Here is a 12,739-nt window from a genome sequence, read left to right as displayed (position 1 = left end):
ATTTGTTGAGTACATATTAGATAATTTATAGAAGTATAAGCATGAAAACCAGTTCTATTGAATTCCATAAAAAAATCTCCAACCAAAAAAGGACAAAAGTAAAAAATAAAAAGACAAACCTAAAGACCTTTTTTGAGAGTTCTCAAAGCAAAACCAAACAACCCAGAAAAGAAAAAGAAAGTAAAATAAAAAGTTACGTTCCAATATGAAAAAAAAAGTTCCAAAACATGCTTAAAGTCTAATCTCTCAACTCTCCACAGTTGGCATTCTTGCCTTCATTAAGAGTTCATGAAATAGTAGCTCTTAAGTGAATTAATGACATGGTTGTTAAATGAATCTGGCTTCTCCATTGACTTGGCTTGTCAGAAGGTCACAAAAGGGGATCACGTGACCCTGGGACACTGCAACCGTCATAAGTACGAGTCAGTTGCCAAGGGCCCAAATTTTGATCACGTGCCCATGGGAATGCTGCGATGGTCGTTAAGTGTGAAAAACAGTCCTAAGTCACTTTTTTCATTGCCTTTGTAACTTTGAACAATCACTGAATGAACTGTCGAGGACAGCCTGTATAATGTCACATAAGGATTTTAAATTCCTTCTGTGTTTAATTTATATATTTGTTATATAGTTTTTGATTTTTTAAAATTTAGATCAATAGGCCAACATTAAATAGCATATTTCTCCTTTTAATATAAGATGTTCTGCACTCGGAAAATAAAATAAATAAATAAAATCACCGTTGTTGATCCTCACCTGAAACTTCACCTTCGCTGGAGCTCCAGAGTTTTCTGCAATGCTGCACAAACAGCCAGAGGGAAGCAGAACGAATCACTTTGTCACAAGGCCACCTGGTGCAATGACAGAAGCGGCCACCATATTCCAAGGGACCACAACTGAATGAGGCCACTGGTGGCTGCTACCAAAATCATGCTGGAAGTTCTTGCTAAGCGAATCTGTCCCAACATTTATGAAGAACATCATTTGTTTATGCTTTACAGACCTGTGAACATTTTCACTGTGTAGTCTGGGACAATTGGCTGCAGCCACTTCATCCCAGCCCCCTCACCCCAGCTGACCCATGGCATTCACCCCTCCCTAGCTGCTATGGTTGACGCTCCCCTCTTTGCAAATTGGACAATTCAGGCCTTGGCAGGAGTGCTCATGCTTGCATTTTGACTCCCTGTGAGTTGCCCAACTTTGGTGGAAGTGCGTAAGGTGAGCACATTGGCCAGACAGTTTCTGTCCCCAAACTTCAGTTTGGTGATCAATTCCTGGGGTGTTCAGTTTGTAAAAAGGGGCCCGCAAGCTGTAGCCTGCTATCAATACAGGACAGGACTGGGCTCTCTGTACAGGTATCTGGGGGAAGAAAATTCTCAATCAGCCCTGGAGTGACAGAGCCTCTAATTTAGGAAGCACCATTTATGGGTCTCCAGTTGGGACCACCGGTTGCATAATGCCTTTGCTGGCCTTGCTGGTGGACAGAATGTCAGGCCTGTCCCAGCTTAGACATTTAGGAAAGAAAAATCCTTGACTCTCTTTGTAGAGTTGGGTATACTTTTACTAAAAGTCAAGTGGTTACTGCGTAAGCAAAGCCAGATCTGAAGATTTCTGTATAAACCATTAATTTCCCCTACTCCCATATGTCCCATATGTCATCTTGTTAGTGTCCAATGAGGTTAAAATTAGTTGTTTTGGTAATAGTTCTAAAGTTTGATGTTTATTTGATGGCCTTTTGCCTTCTATTCCCATGCCTCTGTCCTTGGATCGTTCAGTCATTGTCTCTGGTTGCAAAGTTACTATTTCATCATTGTTGCTAAACAAGCACTATCTGTAATGTTTATGTAGCTATTCCAAGTGCTTAAACCTTCTGGTTTCAAATGCAGGACCAAAAACAAATAATCAAGTCTCACAGCAATATTGCTTATTAAGAGTGTGCCCAGGATAAATTTTCTCCAGAGAATAGTGGGAGGAACCCTTGAAGACCAAAGATTGCACTCATATTTTCATTTCAGAAAGAAGGAGAAGATGATTTATGTATAAGAAATAGATGGTGTAATCACATATATTCATAATTAACAAACTATCAATTATGTTGTCATTCTTCTAGAATGATTCCTGTGGAGACCTTCTGTGCACACAGATCTCATAGAACAGCGTAGTTTACCATGGAAGTCCATGAGATGAAATGTCACAAGAGATGACTAACATACTCCATACAATTATGACATTCTTTGCTCATTCCTTTCAGGAAAATTCTGCCCAACGTTGATGAGGCAGTACTGCAGATCTGGATGTGAGGAAGATTTAAACTCTGCTATTTCAAAAACAATTGAGTAGTGGTAGGGAAGTTCTATAAAGCCTCAAACATCTAAGGAAACAGCCATATATGTTTAAAAACACTGATATTGAACCCAATCCTTTAAAACACTACCTTAAAAATAAACTAAATAAAATAAGAAAATTTCCTCCTTGAAATAATAAACACATCTTTTTTCCAGTTTAACATTTTTATTAGGTTATAAGATAAAATACAAAATACAAAAGTAAATAGGAAGACAGAGTGTGTTGAGGGGGAAACAGGGAGAGAAAAGTGAGAAGAAATTTGGGAAAAGAAAAGGAGAAACATTGCCTTCCGACTCCCTCTGTTGCAGTAAAAAAAAAAAGCATTAACATCAAACCACAACTTTTTGTCTTCCCATAGTAATATAAACTATCTATTTCTATAAAAACATATCAATCTAATTGGTAAAACCTAAAATCAAAGTTTCATTTTTATCCACCTCAAGCACAAAGTTCAGAAGTGGTCTCCATGTGGAAACAAAGGATATTTATATTCTTTCCTTTAACCAAAACGATCAATTTTGCCACTTCTGCCAACTCCATCAGCTTCTGTAGCCATTCGTCCATAAGCGTCCTTCCATTTTTGTGCATATAATAGATTTGCTGCTGTCAACATATATAAGATCAAAATTTTTCTCCAAGTCTTTTTCCATTAAACCCAAAGGAAAAGTTTCTGGTTTCATTTTTATTTTCGTTTTAATAATATTCTGTATTATAGTATGAATCTTACTCTAAAATTTCTTAACACATGTCCACTATAAAAGGCAAGAAGTTCCTTCTTTCCTTTACAAATTCATTTGAAATGCCTTTATGCATTCCGCATAACTTATCCGGTGTTAAATGCCAGTGATACATGATCTTATAAAATTTTTGTTTTTAATTACAGTTTAGTGTAAATTTTAAACCTTTCATCCACATATTTTCCTATTGTTCAAGCATCACATTATATCCAAAATTCCTTACCCAGAGAATCATACAATGTTTTACATGGTCACTTTCCAAATTCAAGTTCAATAACATTTTATAAATCTTAGCAATAATATGCTCATCACTACCACACAGTAAGATTTGCAATTCATTCTTAGCAAAATCAAACCCACAACTTTTTTTTTTAATTTAAATTATTCTTTCAGTTCTTGATATGTAAACCAATGGCAAACATAACCTTCTAATTCAAGTGCTTCCCTCAACTTTAATGTAGGTTCTATACAGAGTTTGAAGATAATATTTTACCATACGTCCCGCAGTCTGACTTCGCCACCATTTCTTTTCTTTAAAAAGCTTCTTGGGGGGACACCCAAAGAGGCAACTTCGTATAGAACCTTCTTTTATATTTATTCCAAACTCTTAGTATGGCACATCTAGGAAAGTGATTATTAAAATTAACATGAACTTGAACTTGATCATACCATAAAAAACGGTGCCATCCAAAGTTTAATTCGTGGCCCTCTAATTCAAGTAGCCTGGAGGTTCTGGAGGTTCACCCACTCTTTTAACCAGGCCAGACAACATGCCTCAAAATAAGAATTTGGGTCAGGTAAACCCAAACCTCCTATTTCCTTAGTATCTTGCAGTAATTTGTATCTAATTTCGGGTTTTATCCTTTGCCATATAAATTTAGAAATATCCAAAATAAAAAAATGCATCTTTGACAACAGGTTTTCTTTCCATACAGGACACGGAGCCTCACTGAGGACACTTTAAAAACATGAAAAACAAAAGATTGCGCACAGGAATATTATAACCAATTGCAGCACTTGATAAAGAATTATTTTATGGACAAATTCCTTCTTCATGTTATTATTTATTAGAAATCTTATCACATTCTAAATGTGCCTCAAAGACAAATATAAATGTGGCCAGCTGTTGCATTAGTTAGAATTTTTTGTTTTTTACTATATTTTCTCTGCAATTCAGATTGGGCCTCAGCAGAATAATGTAGCATTTGGGGAAAAAGATACAAGCCAAGAGAGCAGCACCAGAGGCCAAAATGGAGAAGATCTCCACGGCCACCATGGACTTCCCTTTGGTGCTCAGGTAGGTAGGGAGGAAGGAGATCCAAACACTGCAAAAGACCAGCATGCTAAAAGTAATGAACTTGGCTTCATTAAAACTATCAGGCAGTTTCCTAGCTAGAAATGCCACTGTGAAACTGACTAGGGCTAAAAGTCCTAGGTAAGAGAGAACACTGTAAAACATTACAGCTGAGCCTTGCTTACATTCCATGATGATCTCTCCAAACAAGGAGTGGAAGTCCAAGGTAAGAAATGGGGGAGAGGTTCCCAGCCAGGTGACGCAAAGGACTGCTTGCATCAGAGGACAGGCTATGACAATGAAGTTAGTAAGTGGTTTTCCTAAGAGTTTCCTTGTCTTGTTCCCTGGCTTGGTGGCCATGAAGGCCAGAACCACCATGACAGTTTTTGCCAATACAGAGGAAACTGCAAGAGAAAAGAGAATGGCAAAGGCAGATTGTTGGAAGAGACAGGTGATCTTCCCTGGTTGACCAATGAAGAGGAAGGAGCAGAGGAAGCAGAGCAGGAGGGAGATCAGGAGGATGTAGGTGAGATCTCGGTTGTTGGCCTTGACGATTGGTGTTTCATGATGTTTATAGAAAACCACTAGGACTGCAGAAGTGATCACAGAGAGGAAAAAAGCAAGAAAAACTAAAATGTATCCCAGGGTGTCTTGATAGGCAAGGAAGTGGATCTTCTTGGCAATGCAGTGGTCCTTGTCCTTGTTGGGAAATTGGTCTTCTGGGCAGGGTTCACAGCGAGCAGCATCTGAAATCAAAAGTCTTTGTCTAAGGATTTCTTGAGCAACTACCATGCACATTACCTTCCTGAAAAAATGATACGTTTCTTGCCTTTCTGATGGTGATTTACCCACCAAGGCACTGATGAAATAATCCCTGTGTTCTTTATGGGGCATCAAAAAGAACAAATCATCTTTCATTTATGATGGTCCTGGGGATAGATTAGCCAGAGACAAGGATTGGGTTCTAGCTATCCATTCACCATGCACTTTCATGAGTCATGTAGCTTTCAGTTTGAGATTGCTGCATGATTTTTCTCCCATTTTATAATGGAACCCACAGAAGAGAGATACATCTGTTATACATGAATTCTGGTGTTCTGCTGGTGTGTACATTATCCCTTAACATGATAGCCTTAATGTCTCTGCTTTGTACATCAAATCTGTTTATTCAGTCTTTTTTTGTCTCCCTCCTGCTCTATCAAAGAGACATAGATAGATGGCTCTCCTCTTTCTCTGGCTGAGGCAGATGGGAGAAATCCCCTAAAATTCCTGATCAATATACTAGGAGCTGTAGTAGAAATAAGGGTGTTTAGATGCTTTCAGCTTTGGGAAAGTACAGGAAAGTTGCTAAATGTAACGATGTGCTTAAGGACCTATGTGCTAGATACTTCCTGTAACAGAAAACATTGCAAGAAGGGTCTACCGAAAGTAACAGATGGTATCAGATAGTACCCATATATGGAAATAGAGTAAGATAATACATTATTATTAATAATAATAAAGGGGAAGTTTACAATAATGTAAACTTCCCCTTTTCTCTTTAGCTGTGTTAAAGCTAGATAACAGTAACGCCTCCGGCAAGGGTGGAATTGCAAAATGTATAAAAGTCACACTTTGGGTGTAGCCCGGTGTTCGGAATCTGACATGCGAATGCTCCGAACCTTTGCGCAATGAACCTGTATTCTCCAATCTCCGTGGTCTTGTCTCCTGAATTGGGAACGTGGGTTATCCTGCTTCATAGCAGGTCTATTTCCTCAGAGGTTGATAGAGATTCCTGAAGAAGCTCACGGTAAATGATCAAATAGAAGCTTGGACCACATGCCCCACTTACTCAGGAAAAGACTGAAAGTTGGTTTCCCAATTGGATGTGAAAGTAGAGGCAGAAATGGATGTTGGGGGACTCATAATTTGCACACTCAAACTATCCTTGCTGAGGGTCGGGAAAGGTGGCTCCGATGGCTATGGCAGTTTAAATGTTTAAACTGAAAGGTTCTATTGAAATGTATGAATGCATATCAATCTTATAAAAAATGACCACAATAACAAAAAAATTGAATTAATGAATGTCTTCCTTGATCCTGGAAGATTTACATTTGTTATCTGCTCTTTATCAAGATTGAACTGCTTTTGAAACATTTGAGTCTTATCACTATTCAATTTGCCAAAGAACTGGGAGGGAAGGGTGAGAAAAAATGCAGATGCTCCAGAGACAGACAGTGAGAGCCAAGAACCTACCAAGGCCACTGCTGAAGGTGTCCAGCAAAGAAGTGAACTGTTCTCAAAACAAAAGGACGATTCATAATTGGACAATGTGAACAGCCAGGGGTGGGGAGAAGGACAAGCTATTGTTTAACCATGTAAGCCTTGTGTGGGAAAAACCAGAGCTGGTTTTGATTCTTCAGTACCGAAATGGTGTATCCAATAAAGTTTTGCTTTGGGGATTACAAAGTTCCTGAGAGTCTCTACTTTTGTTGGGTTCGCTAGTCGGAACATTGACACTCTACCTGTCTGATTAGAAATGGTCCCTTCAGGACAAGCGTCACATTGGTAGCAGCAAACCTGCTTGCCCTCTGCAACTCTTCTCCTCTCTCCTGCCTGGCATCTCTTCATGCCACACCTGGCAAAGGGCACCTTCTGAAAGAGAAAAGAGAAACACTTGAGATGACCTAAGAAATGAATCAGCTGCATTCATTGTTTTCCCCATTCCTATTTCTCTTCCTTATTCCTACTTCTATGTTCAGATTCTCTTCCAAAGAAATAGTTTGCTAGTGAAATAGGGAAAAGCTCCTGTGGGATTCAGGCCAGTGGCATTTCTGAGACACCTATGGATTTTGGAGATTGGAACTGGGATCTCAGCCTGCAGAGGAAGGATTGTGACTCAACCACAGCATTTCTAAAAGAAAAAACCATGAGGATACAACTGAGCATCAATGGTCTGTGGAAATCACTGTTGCTGTAATTGCATCCTGCGTTTCAAGAAGAAGTCATTCCCAAGCCTTTGTGGAATAACACAAACCAGACCTCAAAGGTGTTACCTGCATAGCAGATTTATCACCATATGACTGCCATGATTTTTGACTCAATTGATTATTTTTAATTTAGAAAGATGTTCTGCATCTCAGGAAGAGAATGACTCTTTCCCTGAGTTTACAACATTTCCTTGCAGCTCACCTTTGTGGCCCAGACAATTCCATTAGAGTTAATGGTGAAATCCTGGCCTGGGGGAGCCTCAGGATTTACTTGCCCAACTTTCATGGGGACAAAAGATTGATTGGGGAAAAGAACCCAGTTGAGAAGATCATAACGAGCAGATCCCAGTCCATCTTCTGAGAAGGAGACTTCATCTCCAGCACTGTTGTTGAATTGCACATTCCTCAAATAGGGAAGAATCTGAAAGAAAGGAGACCTTTACAAATAGAAGTATGAGGACTAGAGCTACAAATGAGACATTGTGGTTTCTATCACAACATGATTGCCACCTTGAGAAGATGGGTTTATATTTGAGAAGTTAGTTCCATCCCTTGGTGGCAATCTGAGGAACCAAGTGTGTTGATCTCTGAAACTAAGCTTTCTCTTTATCATTGGGCATGGTTTGCAACTAATATTTCACCAAAACAGAAGAATTTTAGTTCCACAATCGAAATTTAATTTTAGGATTTTCCTCTTGTGATACTTGCCTACATGCACTTGGCCCAAGGTCTTGTTAACTGATAAATGAATGTTTGAAATGAATAAATTATTTCTCTCAGAACCATGGAAAATTCCACTGATTTTCTCTGGCTCATTGTCAAAGGTAGCAGAAGGCAGGAACCAGGTTTGATCTACTGGGCCATGTGGAAAGAAGTATTTGACCTGGTTGGTCACTTCACTATTCAGAGAGGTTCAACATTTTAGGCTTTGATGCACAAAACTCTGATGGATTTCAGACCAGGAACCCATTAGGACCATGTTGAACCTTGCTCTGTGCTGTGGTTGTCATAGAAACAGAATCACAGAATTGGAAGGGTCTTCTAGTCCAACCCCCTGATCAAGCCACAGACCCTCTACAGCTTTAGATAGGTGGCTATCCTGTCTCTTCTTAAATGACTCCGGCAATGGGGCTCCCACGACTTCTAAAGGGAAACAGATCCTTAAGAAATTTCTCCTTAGTTCTAGGTTGCTTCTCTCCTTGGTTAGTTTCCATCCATTCTTAATCAGAAGCTGTTTTCACACAGCAGGCTGAGTAGCACAACAAAGGGTAAACTAACAAAAAGGGCAGGGTCTCAGATGAATTGGTATGGGAGGACCCAGACATTTAATCAGGAACTGAAGAAATTCATATGGGGAGCTTCCAATTTAACTGTCTGTGGACTGAGTCAAAAGCCAGAGAAATTACCTGCCATGATTGGACATATTGGACATTTGAGATCCTCTTTCCAAGCCTCATCATGGTCGGTTGAACTCTGGATCCATGCATTGCATGTAAAGCGTGTGCCAGAGCATAAACAGCATTGTAGATATTGTAACTGTCACCTGTCATGCTCCTTTCAAAAGTGTAATTTGGCACATTCTGCAGATTCTCCTTTCCTGTACATTGTTTTTCCCCTCTTGGAAGGATCTCTCCTAATTTATGGACCTTGCAGGCAAAAACTCTTTCCCACCATGGAGGGAGAAAGACATCTCCTTGGGGGTTCAAGGGGTCTAAAGACAGGAGGAAGTGGCTGAATTCTGAGACATCCCTGGAGTGGTCCCTAAAATGAAAAGCCCCATGATAAATCTTTACCAATTGCAATGTTTTTTCAGATTCTTCCATGCCAAGTTTCCAATGTGAAGTGAAGATACAAACTTTCCTAAATGATACTTTCATGTATTTTTCAAAAAAATGTACTGCCCCTATTACAGTGACCGTAACAACTGTGTCTCCAAACATAATAAAAACTTCTGTTTTAGACCACGTGAGGAAATTGACAAAAATCTTGTTCAGAGTGATTTCAAAATTATCCAATTCCAGCATTAGAGTGAAGGCCAGGCAGATCTCCTTCTCCTGGAGCATTGGCATCAACATTGAGATGAAACGTTCTCCCCTGTCATCTTCAGGGGCCAGAAGACCAACCCAGTTCCACTGGAAATGCAGGAGCAGCTGGACTAAACCCACATACTGAGGAGATTCCTTGGGATTCATCCGGAAGAAGGAAGGATAAACTCTTCTCTCTCCCTGAGAGAACTCAAAGCCAACACCCAGCTGGAGAAAAAGAGATTCTTTTTTCAAAGACAGAGTAAATGCTTTATGTTGACTTTAGTAGTAACCATTGTGTGGTTGATGGCCCTCCAGTCAGGCTGACTCTCTTTGACTGGCAAACTTCATCTTCTTCCCCTCTTAGCCATTTTTATTGGTTGTGGTACGTCAGAATATAAGAGAAGAAACCAACAACCTGATACAGAGAACAAATGGCACTAAAATGATGGCTATCCATTAATCAAGAATAATCTAAAAGTCACAAGCTTGTTATAGTCTCCCTCCTCCCCAAGTAACTACTTTTAGTTTAATATTTGGCTTCTGTGTGTGCTTTTAATCTTTGTCTGTTCCATACTGTATCCAAGGGAGCTCTCTTACTTGTGGGACCTTGAAGATGCTGAAGATGGAGGCCATCAGCCTTGAGAACCTGGCACTGAGATCACCAATGACGGACAGCAATGTGTCCGGATAGTCACATTTGTATCCTGGAACCACTTGGCCTCGTGAGGAGAGCATGGAGAGGCTGTTTAAGGAAATAAATATCTCCCTCTGGAAATGGTGGTAGATGTGGAAGCCAAGGGTGATGTTGGGGAGCAGAAAATCCTTATTGACTTCAGAGACAGCAAATATCAATGCAAGGAACTGCTGGTAGTTACTGATGGCGAATCTGTAGTGAGAAAAAAATTTGAGAACATTACAGGAAATCTTGTGCATGGCTTTAGAATTTGCTTCACTGTTTGGGGGGACTTTTGAGGGCAGAAACTGCCAAGTTTCATTGGGTTGGGTTTTTTTCAAAGGATTTCCCTTGGCTAAACTTGGATTATTTTGTGAGAAAGGAGACAATCCTTTCCATAAATATCGTGGACTGTTTTATACTCTCTATCATCCCTGCCATATTCACTTTGCTTCAGTGGCTGTTATCCATTCCAACTTCTCCACTTTCACCATCATTATTTAAGGTCTCTCTTGGAGCTGCTTCTTCAGGTGTGGTAAAGATTGTTGAGGACAAGACTACAGTGGGGGTTCCCTGGTAGATTTACTGAAGACCATTATTCATCAGCAATGATGATTGCAAAACTGTAAGGGATTTTTGTAACTACTGAACACTTGAAGAGTGTTGAGCTTTTATTTGAATTTTCAACAGAAGTTTCTGTTCAGATTAATATTATAATTTTATTTCTGCACTAGGCCAGCACAGCTTCCCTCTTCATTTTTGTTGTTTATCATCTTCCTGATGAAGAGATTGAGAATTCCAGCCTATTTTAAGAGCGTGCTAATTTATGGAGAAAAGCACAAAATGTGCACTACACCAGGACAGTTCAAATATACCAGTAATGTTTTGGAAAAAAATCCTTGAATTTAAAGCAAAGAGAATAATTATCTGCATGTTTCCCCTCCAGTTGAAACTTACATATGATGTAAATCAAGCTTCACTGTATTAAAGTCAAAGACAGGAAACTCTTCAATGATTCCCAAGGGAAAATTCCCACCAATAATGAGATCACCAGGCCTGTAGTAGCTTTCCTGTAATGGGATAAAATTCCTGAAAACACACATGGTTTGCAGCCTCTTTGCTGTAGTTGGAGCCTGGAGCCAGAAGAGCATCAGAAGCATCAGCAGTAGCATGACTCCTGCCTGGTCATTCTTCTCACCTTCCCTCCTAGGACAGAAATCGAGGTTTATGCAGAAACTGATTTGAAGGTTTCTCCTGAAATCTCACTGGAACTTTAGCAGATCAGACACCACCTGTGCCTCCTGGATGGCACCAGGACAAATTTATGTCAACAATGCTTCCTCTTACCTGTGTTTGGGCTGTGACCATGGAGGAAACAAAGGCACATGGTCTCTTCAAACCCAGGAGTGAGCTCTTTGCAAGGCAGGCTAAGGTGATACGTTCTGCTCCTATTTAGAGAACTCTGAGATATTTCTTTAAAGCAGGTTTTGTCTTGGAAGGTTTTGTGTCTACAGGGGATACACTAATAATTACTGTTCTTTTGATAATTGCAAGGAAAAACCATTGTTCTACACATGTAGCAATAACTGTTCATACATCCAAATCAGGGGTGGGTCCCAATTTTTTTTTACTACCGGTTCTGTGGGCGTGGCTTGTTTGGTGGATGTGACTGGGTGGTCATGTGACTGGGTGGGCGTGGCTAACTTGACGTCACTCATGTCAAGGGTTAGGGTTAGGGTGCCTGGCCTCTACTCGCCTCAAAGGCCTCAACAAGATACAATTTCACTGTGTATTTACTACTACTGAACATCCAAAATACACTATTTAATCCTATGTATATATGCCATATGTGTACATACGTATTACATAGTATAGAGGCACACAGAAAGATACATTATCTACTATATATACTGTATGTACAATATACACAGACAGACACACAGCTCTTCTAAAACTATACACATTCAACCTCACTTACTACATTTGGAAAAACACACCTAGAGTCCACTTTCTGCCACACATTTAACTATAACTTCTGTACATTTAAAACATTACACACACCTTCAGATGTTCTTCCCTAGCTTGCACATGACTGTTAGAGCCAGGAGAGGTCATGGATTGAGTAAAATGTGGTGAAACTCACTTAACAACGCTCTTGCTTAGCAACCAAAATTTTGGGCTCATTTGTGGTCATACGTCAAGGAGTATCTCTGCCGTCCTCTGCATGGCAGCCTTGTCCTAGTAAACTCCTTCTCCTTTCTGGCAATTTTCCTCTCTGTTCGAAGCACCAAAATAATCCAGATGATATAAAGTTTCCTGCTGGAGCAGGGGGTTGGACTAGATGGCCTCCAAGGTCCCTTCCAGCTCTAGATTGCTGTACTTTTCTGTGTCTTCTGAAGCCACATCTAGTGCCAGGGTTTGTGTTCCTTCCTTCCTTCCTTCCTTCCTTCCTTCCTTCCTTCCTTCCTTCCTTCCTTCCTTCCTTCCTTCCTTCCTTACCCCTCTCTCTTTCTCTCCCTTCCTCTTTCTTCTTTCTTTCTTTCTTTCTTTCTTTCTTTCTTTCTTTCTTTCTTTCTTTCTTTCTTTCTTTCTCTCTTTCTCTCTTTCTCTCTTTCTCTCTCTTTCTCTCTCTTTCTCCCTCTCCCTCCCTCTCTTCCCTTCCTCCTGAAACGCCAGCAAAACCCACCACTTTGCTC

At 40.0% G+C, this 12,739-nt stretch overlaps 1 protein-coding gene across 1 annotated transcript; it reads right to left on the bottom strand.

Moving 5' to 3' along the window:
• Window positions 1-4,215: 4,215 nt before the first annotated feature.
• LOC148116311 (vomeronasal type-2 receptor 26-like) lies at window positions 4,216-5,166 on the bottom strand. The gene has a single exon (XM_087871439.1). It carries the CDS (start codon window positions 5,164-5,166, stop codon window positions 4,216-4,218), a length of 951 nt encoding a protein of 316 aa, XP_087727565.1.
• Window positions 5,167-12,739: the final 7,573 nt, after the last annotated feature.

This window comes from Pantherophis guttatus, chromosome 1, assembly GCF_059756535.1.
Source record: "Pantherophis guttatus breed Tessera chromosome 1, ASM5975653v1, whole genome shotgun sequence".
In the NCBI taxonomy this organism is placed as follows: Eukaryota; Metazoa; Chordata; class Lepidosauria; order Squamata; family Colubridae; genus Pantherophis; species Pantherophis guttatus.
The sequence above is the reverse complement of the archived record's forward strand: the minus strand, read 5'-3'. Positions and strand labels throughout refer to the sequence as shown.

Bases quoted from the DNA above. Each gene is read 5' to 3' on its own strand.
- LOC148116311 (XM_087871439.1), bottom strand. From the start codon at position 5,166: ATGGTAGTTGCTCAAGAAATCCTTAGACAAAGACTTTTGATTTCAGAT.